The following is a 16,842-nucleotide window of genomic DNA, read 5'->3' as shown; positions in this document are numbered from 1 at the left end:
CTCCTGATCTTCCCAGCCTCCCTCCTGTGCCCCCAGGACCCACAGTGCCTGGATGGGGCTTTGGAGGGGGGGATACTCCCTGATCTCCTGATCTCCCCAGCCTCAGGGGTACTGTCTGGCCTCCACTTCTCCTCCCCCCTCAGTCCCCTTAACGTCCTACCGGTTCACTTTCAGGTTCCTCCCATTTCCTTGGGTGTTAGGTTCCCCAACCAGTGGCTGGCAGGCACCCTAGTTCTGGGGAGATGCTAGCTCTGCATCTTCCCACACCGCCATCTTGACTCCACCTCCAAATCTACTTTAGATTCATATGATTGGAATCATACAGTATTAGTCCTTATATGACTGGACTGTTTTCCTTAGCATAATGTCCTCCAGGTTCTTCCATGTTATAGCATGTGACAGGATTTCCCTCTTTTGTAAGTTTGCATCACATTATATAACATGTATATCACATGTTCTTTGTCCACTCATCTGTTAATAGACATTTGGGTTACTTTTATAGTGAATAACTCTCTAATGAATTTGGATATGCAGATATCTCTTTGAGAGCCTGCCTTGAATTCTTTTGGATGTATACCTAGAAGTGGGGTTGGTGGATTGTAGGATAATTCTAGTTTTAAGTTTTTGGGAACCCTCTATACTGTTTTCCATGGTAACTGCACCATTTAACATTCCCAGTAATGCACATAGGTCCAAATTTCTCTACATCCCTGATGATACCTGTTATTTTGATACTGGTCATCCTGTTGTGTGTAAAATGATACCTTATGGTTTTGATTTGAATTTCTCTTATGGTGAGTGATGTTAAGATCATTTTCATGTGCTTGTTGGTCTTTTTGAGTATATTTGCATCTGTACTTTTAAGGTTATCAGTCTTGCAGTAGATTTGTCTGGCTTTGCTAACAGGATAATTTTGGCCTTATGGAATAAATTAGGAAGTAGTCTCTCCCATAAAATTTTTACAAAAAATGAAGTTTGTTTCAGTTCTTCATTTTTTTTGCGGTATGTGCGCCTCTCACTGTTGTGGCCTCTCCCGTTGCGAAGTAGAGGCTCGGCGGCCATGGCTCACGGGCCCAGCCGCTCTGCGGCATGTGGGATCTTCCCGGACCAGGGGACGAACCCATGTTCCCTGCATCGGCAGGCGGACTTTCAACCACTGCACCACCAAGGAAGCCCTCATTTCTTCGTTGTTTGCTAAAATTCACCAGTGAATCCTTTCTGCTCCTAGACTTTTCTTTGTTGCGGGATGTTTTGTTTTTTGTTTTTGTGGTACGCGGGGCTCTCACTGTTGTGACCTGTCCCACTGCAGAGCGCAGGCTCCGGATGCGCAGGCTCAGCGGCCATGGCTCACGGGCCCAGCTGCTCTGCGGCATGTGGGACCCTCCCATACCGGGGCACGAACCCATGTCCCCTGCATCGGCAGGCAGAGTCCCAACCACTACGCCACCATGGAAGCCCTGTTCGGGAATGTTTTTGATGATTGATTCAATTTCCTTATTACAGATCTATTGGTTGATTTTTTTTTAAATTAAATTTTAAAAGATTTTTCTGCTTACCCTGAATTTAATTTGCTATATTTTTCTATTTTAAAGTGTATGCCTACATTTGTCATTCTAGATCTTCTTTTCCTATATGTGCATCAGGTGCTACTAATTGTTCAGCATTGCTTTTACTGTACCCTATAAATTTGATATGGTATTTTCAGTTTCATTTTGTTTGAAGTAATTTTTTGAGACTTCTTCTTTGATCCATGTATTATTTAGAATTATGTGGTTTAATCTCTAATCTGTTTTGGGTTTTCCAGCCATCACTTTCTTGTTCAGTTTTAGTTTAAATCTGTTGTGATCTGAGGGCATACTTTGTATGTTTTCTATTCTTTCAAATTTGTTAAAGTATGTTTTTTGTCCCAGAAATTAGTTTATCTTATTGAGTGTTAGTGTCAGCCTGAGAAAAATATACATTACTGGCAGAGGAGTTTCATTTATTTCTCCTTGAATTATTATCAGTTTTATTTCTCCTTGAATTATCAGTTTTTACCTCTGTAATTTGAACCTGTTGTTAGGTGCATAAATATTAAAGATTGTTATATATCATTATTTAATGCTCCTTTTTCATTCCTGATAACTTTCCTTGCTCTGTAGTCTACTCTGTGAAATTATAATTCTGTCTTTATTACAGCTACTCCAGCTTTCTTTTTATTGGTGTTAGCATAGAATATATTCTCCAGCATCCGACTGTGTCTTTGAAATGGGTTTTTTTAATAGCAATATATAGTTGGGTATTATTTCTTTTACACTCTCTTACAATCTGTATCCTTTATTTAGTGTATTTAGACCTTGACTTTTAATATTATTATGTCTTTGGATTAATATGTACCATATTTGTTGCTGTTTTCTGTGCTTTTTCCATATTTTTGATTCTTTCTCCTTAACTTTTTCTTTCTGTCTTTTGTTTTTTTTAAGTATTTATAATCATGTAATTAGTTATTAGCTTTCTTATTTAGAGCTTAACTATACTAGTGAATTTTTTTTCCCCAAATTTACAAATGGCTTGCAAGTGTAAAAATTATCACTGTGGAAAATGTCTAATACTAAGCTTCTTGAGAAAGTAGATACAGAATTGTAAATATTGCATATTGACCTATTTTTATTTTTCCCCAGCTTTATTTAGGTATACTTGACAAACAAAAGGTATATATATTTAAGATGTGAAATGTGATTTCTTTTTTGGGTATATTTCTATATTGTGAAATGATTATCACAGTCAAGCTAAATAATATATTGCTCACCTCACATAGGTATGATTTGTTGTTTGGCATGGTGAGAAAATTTAAGTTCAACTCTCTTAATTTCAGATATTGTGATACATTATTATTAAGGATAATTACCAAACTGTGCATTAATTTCTTTAAAACTTATTCACCCTTCATAATTGAAACTTTCTGCAGTTTGACCAACTTATTCGCATTTCCCCCTTCCCGGTCACTGGTCAGTCTTAAACATCTGTGCTTATAAGAATGGGACTTTTTAAGATTTCAGATGTGGGTGAGATTATACAGTATTTGTCTATCTAGTTCTGGCTTATTTCACTTAGCACGGTGACCTCCATTCATGGTGTCACAAATGGCAGGATTTCCTTTTTATATGGCTCAGTAATACTCTGCTGTAGACATTTATCATATTTTCTTTATCCTGCCATCCGTCAACAGACAGATTGCTTTCATGTCTTGAAATAATACTGTAATAATCATGGGAATGTTAAGATCTTTTCAAGACACTGATTTCATTCCACTGGATATATATTCAGAAGTGGGATTGCAGGATCATATGGTAGTTCTATTTTTAGTTTTTTAAGGAACCTTCATAATGTTTTCGATAATAGATGCACAAATTTAATTTACAACCAACAGTGTTCAAGGGCTCTTTTATCCACATCCTTGGCAAAACTTGTTATCTATTGACTTTTTGAAAATAGCCATCCTGACATTTGTGAGGTGTTTTTTGATTTCTATTTCCGTGATTATTATTCATAATGTTTATTTTTTCAAATACCTATTAGCCTTTGTGTGTCTTTGGAAAAATGTCTGTTCAGGTCCTGTGCCCGTTTATTTCGGGTGTTTGGTTTTTTGGTATTAAATTGTATGAGTTCCTTACATTTCGGGTCTAAATCTCTTAATCAGATATGTGGTTTCCAAATATATTCTTTTTTCTTGGCCTCACTGTGCATCATGTGGTATCTTAGTTACTCCGACCAGGGATTGAACTGAAGCCCCCTTCAGTGGAAGCGTGGAGTCGTAACCACAGAACTACCAGGGCAGTCCCTATTCTCTTTTTCATAGGTTGCCTTTTCACTGTTGTTTCCTTTGCCATGAAACTTTTTTGTTTGCTGCAGTCCCATTTATCTGTTTTTGCTTTTGTTGCCTCTCATTTTGGTGTCAAATCCAAAAAAATCAGTTGCCCAAAACAATGTCAAAAACCTTTTTTTCTGTTTTCTTCTAGTAATTTTATGATTTCAAGTTCTAGGTTTAAGACTAATTCATTTTGAATTACTCTTTTAGATGGTGTAAGATAAAGATTCTTTTCATTCTTATACATGTGGATTTATAGTTCCCTCTATACTGCTTATGGAAATACTGTTCTTTCCCCATTGTGTATTCATGGCACTCTTACCAAGGATCACCTGACCATAAGTGTATGATTTTATTTCTGGGCTGTGTAGTCTGTTCTGTTGATCTGTATGTCTGTCTTTATGTAAATACTCTACTCTTTTAGTTACTACAGTTTTATAATATAATTTGAAACCAAGAAGTATGATTCTTTCACCTTCTTCGTTTTACTCAGGATTGCTTTGGCTATTTCGGGTCTTCTGTGGCTCCATATGAATTTAGGATTGTTTTTATATTTTTGTTAGAATGCCATTGTTATTTTGATAGGGATTGCATTGAAGTAGGTTACTTAGGATGGTGTGGACATTTTAATTATAATATTAATTCTCCTAATCCATGAACACAGAATGTCTTTCTTTAATTTCCTTCATCACTGTTTTATAATTTTCAGTGTGCAAGGCTTTTCACCTCTTTGGATAAGTTTATTCTAAGTACTTTATTCTTTATGTTCCTGAAGTTAATGGGATTGTTCTCTTAATATCTTTTTCCTGAGAAATGCAGCTGTTTTTTGTATATTGATTTGGGGTGTGGGGGTGCATGCCGTGCAGCTTGAGAGATCTTAGATCCCAGACCAAGGTCAACCCCATGCCCCCTGCAGTGGGAGTCCTTGTTTATTGATTTTTGTATCCTGCATCTTTATACGTTTTTTCATGGAGTCTTTGGAGTTTTTTTACATTTATGATTATGCCATCTGAAAACAGCCAGTAGTACTTCTTCCTTTCAATTTGGATGCATTTTGTTTCTTGTGTAATTGCTCTGGAGAGAATTTATATTGCTGTGTTTGGTAGAAGCAGTGAGAGTGGGTTAGAGGGAAAGCTTTTAGGTTTTCACCATTAGTTATGATGTTAACTGAGGGCTTGTCATATGGCTTTAATTGTGTTGAGGTGAATTTCTTCCCTTTTTTTTTTCCTCACAGTTTTAATCATGAATAGTTGTTGAACTTTGTGAAATGCTTTTTCTGTATCCACTGTGTTGATCGTTGTCATTTTCTTTTATTTCATTAGTGTGATGTAGCACATTGAGTGATTTGCCTGTGTTGAATCATGCTTGCATCCCAGGGATAACTCCAACATGGTCATGGTGTATAATCCTTTTAATGTGCTGTTTGTTTTGTTTTTTGTTTGTTTTTATTGTTTGTTTAAATTGTATTTATTTATTTTGGTTGCGCCAGTTCTTAGTTGCAGCAGGCGGGCTTCTTAGTTGTGGCATCCATGTGGAATCTAGTTTCCTGACCAGGGATCAAACCCATTTCCCCTAAATTGGGAGACAAATTCATAATCACTGTGCCACCAGAAGTCCCTGTGTGCTGTTAAATTCAGTTTGATAGTGTATTATTGAGGATTTTTCACCTTTGTTCATCAGGGATATTGACCTGTGCTTTTTCTTGTATTTTTATCTGGCTTTGGTATCAGGGTGGTGCTACTCTCATAAAATGAGTTTAGAAGTGTTCCCACTTACTCTGTTTTTTGTAAAAGTTTTAAAAAGATAGCTATTAACCTATTTGGTAGAAATAACTAATAAAGTCATCTGTTTTGGCTGTGTATTTGTTTTTCTATTCCTGACTCATTCTCCTTAATTCTTATTGGTTCCTTTCTATTTCTTAAATTTGAACAATACCAATTTAGTTTCAGTAACATACAAATACTGTTCTGTGCTTTTCAGTCCTTCCCCTTTTTATTTTTATTGTTACAGGTTATATCTCTAAACACTAAATTAAAATTAAATCATTAAAATAGGTTTAAGATTGTTGCCTTTTAAATCATAAGGGAGCTGCATACCAAAAGTACCGTGAGTCTAGCTTTCACATTTTCCCGTAGAGAGCTTTACCAGTGCTTTCTACTTCTTCATGTTGGGTTTTTTTGTTTTTGTTTTTGTACTTGAGCCTCTCACTGTTGTGGCCTCTCCCGTTGTGGAGTGCAGGCTCAGCAGCCATGGCTCACGGGCCCAGCCGCTCCGCGGCATGTGGGATCTTCCTGGATCGGGGCACGAACCTGTGTCCCCTGCATCGGCAGGCGGACTCTCAACCACTGCGCCATCAGGGAAGCCCTCCTGGGTTTTTTTTGTATTTTTGTATATATTTTTTTTTAAGTGACAGGTATACTTTATTAGAAGGTATTAGGTATTACTTTATAAAGATGATACAGCTTGATATCCCCAGTTTGTATCTTTTATTTTTCATTTTTTGGGGGGACGCGGGCCTCTCACTTTTGTGGCCTCTCCCGTTGCGGAGTACAGGCTCTGGATGCACAGGCTTAGCAGGCATGGCTCACGGGCCTAGCCGCTCCACGGCATGTGGGATCCTCCCTAACCGGGGCACGAACCCGTGTCCCCTGCGTCGGCAGGTGGACTCTCAACCACTGCGCCACCAGGGAAGCCCCCTCATGTTGTTTTAAATTACTAGCTAATGTCCTTTTTATTTCAGCTTGTAGGCTGCCCCTTTAGCAGTACTTGTAGGGCAAGTCTAATAACAAATTCTCTTAACTTTTTCTTATCTGGAAATTTCTTCATTCTTGAAGTATTATTTGCCCTACATAGTACTTCTTGGTTGATGGTTTTTTCCTTTGGCACTTTATATCTGTCATTCTCCTGCTTTCCTGATTGATTATAAATCTTATTGAAGTGCACTTCTCTGTGACAAATTGCTTCATCCTTTACGCTTTCACAGTTTTGTTTTTGGCTTTTAACAGTTTGACTGTAATATGTCTGCATGGCTCTCTTGAAGGTTTTCCAGTTTAGAGTTTATTGCCCATGTCCTATCAGATTTGGGACATGTTCGGCCATTATTTCTTCAAATATTCTTTCTGTCTCTGTTTCCTTCTGGAACTTTTCATGTTACTATATTGGTTCACTTAATGGTGTATCACACATCCCTTAGTTTTTTCACTTTTCTTTGTTTTGTTTCTGCTCCTCATACTAGATTATTTCATTTGTTCAATACTGTATTGTTTGCCTGCTCAAATCTGCTGTTGAACACCTCTGTAGAGTTTTTTATTTCAGTTAGTTATTTTTTATACTCAGAATTTTCACTTGTCTTGCTATAATTTTTTTTAAAAATATTTTCAGTGTATTCATACATGATTTTTCTGTTGTGCTTTAGTTCTTGCATTGTATTTTAAGAGTGTTTTAAAATATTCATCTACAATTCTGGCTTCCTAAGGGACAGTGTCTGTCAATTAATTTTTTGTTTTTAATTGGCCATACTTTCCTGTTTCTTTATATGCTTTGTGATTTTTGTTATTGTTGTTGGAAACTATATATTTGAATATTATAACGTGGTAACACTGGAGATCAGATTCATCCCCTCCTTGATTATTGGAGGATTAGATTGGGTTCTGCCAGTGTTGTGACTGAATACAGAACAAATCTGTTTTGCAGATTGGATCTGTGTTAGCACATTTCTGTAACATTTTGCTCAAATCTTTATAATTCTGCTTTAGCATTCACTTCTGATTGTACTGAGACTATATATTAGCCTGAAGGTGAAAGCTTAGTGTGAAATTATGTAACTTTTAGTATGTATTCTATCCTGTATGTGATTTTTTTTGTATTCTTCAGTGTTTTTTACTGGTTTTCAGTATCCTAATTTCCTCCTCCTAAAAATCTCTGTCTAGTTTTTGCTCCTTTGCCTTATTTTTATTTTATGTTTCAATTATAATCTTTGCTCCTAATGGCTCTTTGGGTTTTTCTTTCATGTTAGGACATTTTTGACTAGCACCTGCCATTTTCTGACATGGGTGAGTTCTGAGGAAACAGAAATAAATGTTGTTCTTTTAGGACCCTTGGATAGAGTAGAACACAGTAGTGTGCAAATAAGGTTTGTTTTGCTCCATCTGGAAAAGGGGATCAGGGTCTTATATTGGGAACATGGCTGCCATCTTTAAGATCTCCAGCATGCAGGGTAGGTGGTGGGGCAACACCAGAAACTTTCTTATCACTTTCAAGTTGTTATTTTCTTGACTGAGTGCTTATGTGAAGTAAACCTTTGTTTTCCAGAATTCTGTCAGCTTTTGCTTGTTTTTTGATGTTTCCGTAGAGATAGGTACTTGGAGTTGGCTGTGTTGCAGTTTTGTGTCTATTATTTTTTTCTTTCTTTTTTTAAATACCTTTAATTTTATTGGAGTATAGTTGATTTACAGTGTTGTCTTAGTGTACGTCAAAGTGATTCAGTTATACATACACATACTAATTCTTTTTAAAATTCTTTTCTCATATTGGTCATTCTAGCATAATTTCTTGAGTACTGTTTTCTAATTTCAGAATTCATTTTCATTTAAGAAGTTTGTTTTAGCCTATTTTGTAAAATCTGATTAAAGTATTTAAGTAGCCCTAACTTGGCTTCCCAGTTCTTAGATTTTTGTTTTGTTAGTGGTGGTGGTGATGTGGAGGTTTTTTGTTTGTTTTGTTTTGTTTTTAAGCAACTCAGTCAATTCCAAGTAAAATTTGGTATGATTTGATTTTGTGTAGGACAATCAGGAAATATTTCACTGACTAGGCTACCTTTAACTAAATGCTGAAAGTCTAAATGAATCATTGTGTAGGTATATAGAAGGGTCAGTATATGTAAAAGTTCTGTGCACAAGTCTTCTTAACCTCTTAGACAATATGAAGAAGGTCATTGTTACTGGAGCTGAGTAAAGGGAATTTCTAGAGATGACGTAAGAGAGATAACAAATAGTATGTCTAGTTATGTAGGATTTTATAAGTCCTTGTAAGGCTTCTGATTTTATTCTTTAAGTCAGTGATTCATAACTGGAGGTGAGATTGGGAAAGTTGTTACTGGCCTCTAGTAGTTGAGGTGAATGCCACTAAATATCTACAGTTCACAGAGCTGCTTCCTTATACCCTGACTTAAGTGAAATAGGAAGTCATTGTAGGGTTTAGAATACGGGTGTTATATGTTTGACTTAACCTTTCAGGAGGGTGCTTTTATCATTAAATAAGTATCAGGAATTTGGGCAGTAACTCATTTTTAAAGTGAGGTTGAGCAATGCACTCTCAAACACCTTTGAAAATTTGTTATAAGTATTCAGTCATCCTTGCAGAAAATTGTGAAGAAAGCCACCATATGTGTGGAACTTTTTAGATAATATTTTGGAGGTTTTTAATGCCCATCTTTGTTTTTTATAAGTCAGAAGGACTCTTAAAGCCTCAGAAATACTGTGGGCTTATTATGTTTAGGCAAATCTAAGTGAACTGAGGTCAAACCAGTAATATGTGATATACTTTAATAGAGCCATTTATTATTTCTTCTTCTCTTTTTCCTCCTTCATCACTTATTAATACTTATGTGAAACAGTGTTGGTGAATAAAACCTCATACAATTTTCTAAGGTAATGAAGGGAGAGGAACAGGAGAACTGGATTTTTGACATTTGGGTAACTAATTTGGACTATAAATGCAAAGCATACAAGTACATTTACATACCACAGTATTTATGCTCTTTAATTTTGTTTTTCCTAATATGAAATTGTTGACACAAAAGTTACTAATGACTTTCCAAAAAAACAATCCAAAGGAAAGTGGTTTCTTAAGGATTATGGTTGGTGTTGGCAGAATTTTTGAATTTTTGCTCTTAAATTTTTAAGTAGAATTAGTAGGCAAGTAACATTGTTTGGAAAAATATTTGAAAGTGAGTTATAAATTGATCATCTTGGGTTTGTTTTAGTTATGCTTTGTCTTGTTCCACAAGGTTAAAAAAAAAAACATGCACAGGAAAATGAATGTGGACCGTAAGATAATGAAACTAAAAGAATGAGAATTTGAAAAATTAAAGGTAGAAAAGTTAAAGTGAGGCCAAGAGGGAGCTTAATACACAGAACTTAAAATCCTTCAGATTTGCACCACAAATTTATTTCAGAGCTTTATCCCCTAGCAAGAAGACAGAAATACGGTATTTATCCATCAAAATGCTCACTCAGTCACCGTTTAACATCAGACATGTGTTAGGCTCTGTTCCGGTGTCAGTGACTCTCATTAACAAAGACTGAAAGAATTCACTTAGGTCAAAAATTAATGATATCACTATTCAGTGAAATGGAAAAAATAAAGATTAGTTTATTACTTGTAATAGTAAGGGAAAGCTATAACAGTCGAGCACATTCTCTGAGCAAAGCAATGTGGTTTTAAGCATAAGCAGTTTTGCATAGGTGTCAGTGGGTTGACATTATTTGTAGATCCAGGTTATTCAGGTGAGACTGGGTTATTACTACTTCTCAAATAGATGATATTATACAATATAATGTTCTGGTTGTGCTCAAACTTCTATCATAGTCATTGGGATTGCTTATTAAAATGCAGGTTGCTGGGCCTCTCTCCCCGAGTTTCTGAATTAGTAAGCATAGAGTGGGCCCAAGAATTTATATTTCTAAGAAGTTCCCAAGTTCTTAGGTAATGCTGCTAGTCTGACAGCTGTTGGGTTTAGCTTCATCTATATTGAATTTCCACAAGTTCTTTGCCACAAAGCACTGTTCATTGAAAACAATTCTGTGGAAAACCACGAAAGATGTATACAGCTTACTGCATGGCATCTTGTATCATATCTGTTGGGGTATTACTATATTATTCCAAGAGAGGTTTGAAAGGTGTCCTGCAAATATAGACATATTTTATTCATCTATGTTTGCTCTTTGCAAAGACCCTGAGAAATCGGTTATTAAGAAATTTTAACTCGGTAATTTCCAGCTTATTTAGGTATAATGTGAGGTTTTACTCTAAGAAAAGTAACTTACATATGTATCTGTTGTGTTGCTAACTAACTGCTAATGGTGGATTACCTTGTAGTTTTACCATTAATTTATCTCCTCTGTTAAAGGTAAAACCAGTGTTGGAATAATTTATTGTTGTTTTTATTCATGAGAACAACTCATTAAATAGAAAATGTTTTTATTTCAGAACTGTTCGTCAGTTGGCACAGGAGCAGTTTTTTTTAATGTGCACCAGATGTTGCATGGGACACAGGCCTCTGCTTTTCTTCATTACTCTGCTCTTTACCATTTTGGGGGTGAGACATTTTTTAATGAACTTATCAGTATGATTCATTCTTAAATGAGGAAAATTCAGGAAACTGGTTTTAGATTTTATTTAAAAATTAGGTTATGTTTAATAAAATAATGAATCTTTCCCATTATTTTCTTTACTGTTTATAGATTGGTTTCTATTTGTTTTTCTATAAATCCTTAAGGGAAAAATACACCACCTTCTTTGAAAAATAGAAATCAAAGGTCTTATTCTTTTTAATATCATTGTATAAGGTATTGCCACATTGTATAAGGTAATTTACCAGTTCTCTGAGATTTTTAAAAAATTAATATGGGGATTCCCTGGTGGCATAGTTGTTAAGAATCCGCCTGCCAATGCAGGGGACATGGGTTCAAGCCCTGGTCCGGGAAGATCCTACATGCCAGGGAGCAACTAACCCCATGTGCCACAACTACTGAGCCTGTGCTCTAGAGCCCGTGAACCACAACTACTGAGCCCGTGTGCCACAACTACTGAAGCTCGTGCACCCAGAGCCCATGCTCCGCAACAAGAGAAGCCATTGCAGTGAGAAGTCTGCACCCCGCAACAAAGAGTAGACCCTGCTCACTGCAACTAGAGAAAGCCTATGCACAGCAATGAAGAGCCAACGCAGCCAAAAATAAATAAATAAATAAATTTTTAAAATTAATATGAATTTGAGCATGGACTTGTGGATTCATATTGTTTCAATTATTCTTTTTCAGAGCACAGCACGACAGAGAGGTAAACATTCAGGCGACTATTTCACTCTTTTACAGCACCTTCTTAATTATGCTTTCAACAGTAATATTAATGTACCCAATGCTGAAGTTCTTCTCAACAATGAAATTGATTGGCTCAAAAGAATTAGGGTAAGTTTTATAATAGTCCATTTATTACACTATTAAATTATTTTTCTTATTAAAAAGCGGGTTTATTGTTTTGAGTATTTATGTTAAGCTGGAAAAAAAAAACCTGGGAGGTAATAGAACAAACAAAATATATACTTTTCATCAGTGAACTAATAACTCATGATTCATAGAAAGAAGGTACAACTAGATTTGTATAAATGCCTTACTTTATAGTTGGGACTTAGAATGCTGATGTTCACTTTCCTCTAAATCGGTATTTTTTAAATTTTTTGCAAAGTATAATCATATTTAATAAGGATTCTATAAAAGTTTTTTTTTTTTTTTTTTTTTTTTTTTTGTGGTACACGGGCCTCTCACTGCTGTGGCCTCTCCCGTTGCGGAGCACAGGCTCCGGACGCGCAGGCTCAGCGGCCATGGCTCACGGGACCAGCCGCTCCGCGGCATGTGGGATCTTCCCAGACCGGGGCACGAACCCGTGTCCCCTGCATCGGCAGGCAGACTCTCAACAACTGCGCCACCAGGGAAGCCCTATAAAACTTTTTAAATAAGTATCCGATAGGTTAGTATTTACATTTCATGATTTGCTTTTTATATATACAGAGTTCTATGAGAATACATTTCTGAAATATGTAGTTTTGGGCCTTCAGATGAGCATTCTCCTAAAACCTACTTCTAGAATTTCTCAACCTTGGCACCATTAATATTTTGGACCAGGTATTCTTTTTTTTTTTTTTTTTTTTTTTGCGGTACGCGGGCCTCCCACTGTTATGGCCTCTCCCGCTGCGGAGCACAGGCTCCGGACGCGCAGGCTCAGTGGCCACGGCTCATGGGCCCAGCTGCTCTGCGGCACGTGGGATCTTCCCACACCGGGGCACGAACCCGCGTACCCTGTATCAGCAGGAAGACTGTCAACCACTGTGCAACCAGGGAAGCCCTGGACCAGGTATTCTTGTTTTGAGGAACTGTGCTATGTCTTACAGGATGTTGAGCAGTACTCCCAGCTTCTGATCAGTAGACTGTGTTTTAATAATTCCACTTTCTTCTAAGTTGTGAAAACCAGAAATATCTCAAGAGACAATGCATGTACTCTAGGGCAAAATTGCTCTCATTTAATGAGATAGAGTTCTATAGAAGAAATAAGAAACTACCTGAATGAAAAGGTTTGGCAACATTGTATCTGAGTCATCACTGTCCTCCAGCTCTGTTTTGTTCTGATCTTTTTTGTCCTCTTTTCTGTAAGTTAGGCCTATAATATTTTTCCTTTGACAGGATAATGTTAAAAACACAGGTGAAACAGGTGTTGAAGAGCCGATCTTGGAAGGCCACCTTGGGGTAACAAAAGAGTTGCTGGCCTTTCTAACGCCTGAGAAAAAGTATCATGTTGGTTGTGAGAAAGGAGGTGCTAATCTCATTAAAGTAAGTCCTATTTAGTACTAACTAGTTATCATGAACTTTTGAATGTCTCTTAGCAGATCTATCTGATTAAGTTCTATACTATTTCATCTTTAAGATATCTTGGCCTTTTTTCTTAATTGTTTGTCTCATAAAAACCTTTATATCTGTGAAAGTTATGGTAATTTTTAAGTAAATGTGTACCTCCCTTTATTCAAGAGTTTGTTTAATTAATTTAATCAAAGTTCAGGGAAGAAAGTTCAGATGAAATGTTTCAGAAAGTTAACAAGCAGCGTTAATTGACTTTGCTGTTTAGTAAATCTGAATTTTTATTTGATCAAACTTTAAAGTGAAAACTATCTTACAAGACTTTATTTTTTACATATATTTGTTAAGTGAATTTCTTTAAGTGTGTCTTATAATTCAAGGAAAAGAGTGTCATTTGATGTTTTTTATTTTTATTTAAAATGCATTAATTTCAGTTCATATTTGATTAGAGTAGATTTATTTGGAATATATTTTTTCTTAATAGCTTTTTAAAATATTTTAATATTCAGAAAATTGAGTATGTTTATTAATTATGGTCAGTAGTTTTTTGAAATATAATTTTATTTTATTTGAAAATCCAAAATTGTATTTGAGATAATAAGATATTTAATTGTATCAAACAAATAAGTAGAAGACGATTTCCTTCCAAGGGACATTTTTTCCTAAAGTAAATATTATTGCTAACAATATGTGATCTGTTTTTTTCAACTCTTTAGGAATTAATTGATGATTTCATCTTTCCTGCCTCCAAAGTTTACCTGCATTGTATGAGAAGTGGAGAACTACCAGCTGAGCAGGCTATCCCAGTCTGTAGTTCTCCAGCTACCATCAGTGCTGGGTTTGAACTACTTGTAGCATTAGCTGTTGGCTGTGTAAGGAATCTCAAACAGATAGTAGACTGTTTGACTGAAATGTATTACATAGGCACAGCAATAACTAGTAAGTATTTTAACTTGGAAAGCTGTTTCTGTTGGTTAATAATATTTCTGTGTTTAAAATTTTGGGTTTTTTCTTTAGGAAAATATTTAACCTGTGTTTGTCTTTAGCAACTAGTATAATGATTTTTATAATCATATATAATTGAGTCCATTATGACCACAGAAACTCTATACAGAAAAATTTCCAAATGTACATTTAAATGTCTTCCTGTAGATGATTCAGGTAACTTGACAAAATGCTTTATTTCATCATATATGAAATAAGATCCAAATTCCAGGATAATAAGCCAGATTTGATGCTACAGGCTTTTATACTTAAAACTTAAAATGCGTGACATGCATTGGAAAGATTTTCAGCGTCTCACTTAGAGGTTCCTTAATGATACTTTGATCTGACTTTTAAGAAAGTTGTAGTTTTGAAGATCAGAATGTGAGAAGATAACATTTTTGTGCATTTTATTTTTTTCTTAATTAATGCCAACATCAGTCCCATGAAGTAGGAAGCTGTCTTTAGATCTTGTAAGAACTGAAACTCAAAAGGGAGGAGTGTAAGTAAAAATAACAGAAAATAAGATCATAAAATCTAATTAATTTGAAGAGAAAACCAAGGCATGGCAATGTAATGTACAGTATCCAATACTAATCCTTTAAGAACATCTGAAATTATCTTTCTTACGCCGTCTTTTAGAGTGTAAATAAGTTTTCAGTCACATTTTAGGAGTTTCTAACTGAACTTATTTATTTGTAGTGTGGAATCTACATAAAGAGAGGAGATTCTTGAAAACTTTTTTTTAATAACTTATTTAGATTAAGAATTTCATGGTTATATTATTCACATATAAAAGAAGGTGTATAACTAAACATATTAACTCCCTACCCAATCCTGGTTCAGAGATTGTCTGCACATGCAAGTTGTACCTATGTATAGCTCTTTGCTTAGTTTTTTTCCTTTTAACGTAAAAAGGAATATGCTGAACACAGGGTTCTTCATTTTGTTTTATTTGTTTTACATTTAGTAATATATCTATCACCATAATAAAGATCTATGTAACTCAGTTATTGGCTGTATAATTTGCAGTTCAGTATACTTTATGTAATCCATCTCCAAGTTAGTGATTAATGTTTAGGTTATTTTTGGTTACATGGTAGGTGGCAAGGCTTATAAAGTGATTTACAGTTCTCACAGACCTTTCAAATATACTGTCTCATTGGCTCCTGAAAATATTATAAAACTGGGTATAGGCAAAGTAGTTTTTACTGTTACCGTGTTATAAGGAAGGAAACATATTCATGCAAAAGTTAAAGTTTTTGTGATGTGGAACTATGGCTTGAACCTTAAGTGATCTTAAATCACTTTAATATATCATTAATTATTTTATAATTTAATATATAAAATAGGTAATTAAAACTAAAAATTTCTAATTATATGTATAAAGTCACATGGCTTTTTGTTGTTGTTTTGAATGACTTTATTGAGATATAATTTACCTACAATAAAGTTCACTTTTTTGTATGTAAGCATACAACTTCAGTGGTTTTTAATCTACTTCTGGAGTTTTGCAACCATCACTTAATCTAATTTCGGAACATTTTCATTATCCCCAAAAGAATTTTTGTGCCCTTTACCAATCACTCTAATCTTCTTCCGCTACCTGTTCCTTCCACCTCAGCCTTACGCAGTACTAGTTTTCTTCCCCTATAAATTAGCTTATTCTGGATATTCCATATAAGCAGAGTCATAAAATATGTAGTCGTTCATGACTCCCTTCTTTCACTTAGCATAATGTTTTCAGTGTTCATCCATGTCGTAGTATATGTCAGAATTATATTCTTGTTCCTTTTTGTTGCTGAGTAATAGTACATTGTGTAGATATATACTAAGTTTAATTTATCAGCTGATGAACATGTGGGTTTTTTTTTTAAATCCACCTTTTTTACTAGTGTGAAGAACGCTGCTATGAACATCCATGTGCATGTTTCATGTAGATATATTTTTTCATTTCTTTTGAATAGATATATTGGAGTAAAATTGCTGAATCATATGGTAACTGCATGGAGAGCTGCCAAACTTTTTTGCATGTTGCATGTCTCATTTTCATTTTACATACCCCACCAACATGTTGGAGAATCCCAATGCTTTTTATTGTCTGTTTTTATTATTTTATTATTATTTTTTTTGCGGTACACGGGCCTCTCACTGTTGTGGCCCTTCCCGTTGTGGAGCACAGGCTCTGGACGCGCAGGCCCAGCGACCATGGCTCACGGGCCCAGCCGCTTCGCGGCATGTAGGATCTTCCCGGACCGGGACACAAACCCGTGTCCCCTGCATCAGCAGGCAGACTCTCAACCACTGTGCCACCAGGGAAGCCCTATTTTTTTAACTTTTAAAATTATTCTGGTGGGTGTGAAATTGTAATGTTTTTATTTAAAA

The 16,842-nt window shown here is 35.5% G+C and overlaps 1 protein-coding gene across 4 annotated transcripts in view; it reads left to right on the top strand.

Moving 5' to 3' along the window:
* The window catches only part of LOC309817740 (ubiquitin carboxyl-terminal hydrolase 9X-like), a 145,741-nt gene that overhangs the window by 101,656 nt on the left and 27,243 nt on the right, over positions 1-16,842 (top strand). For all 4 annotated transcript variants that reach the window (XM_082647016.1, XM_082647018.1, XM_082647017.1 and 1 more), the window contains 4 exons: positions 11,057-11,165; positions 11,887-12,033; positions 13,303-13,449; positions 14,190-14,412. In XM_082647016.1, coding sequence (XP_082503142.1) covers positions 11,057-11,165; positions 11,887-12,033; positions 13,303-13,449; positions 14,190-14,412 — 626 coding nt within the window. The remainder of the gene's footprint in view (positions 1-11,056; positions 11,166-11,886; positions 12,034-13,302; positions 13,450-14,189; positions 14,413-16,842) is intronic.

This window comes from Grampus griseus (genome assembly GCF_964374135.1).
Source record: "Grampus griseus genome assembly, chromosome: Y".
Classification (NCBI taxonomy): Eukaryota; Metazoa; Chordata; class Mammalia; order Artiodactyla; family Delphinidae; genus Grampus; species Grampus griseus.
The sequence above is the reverse complement of the archived record's forward strand: the minus strand, read 5'-3'. Positions and strand labels throughout refer to the sequence as shown.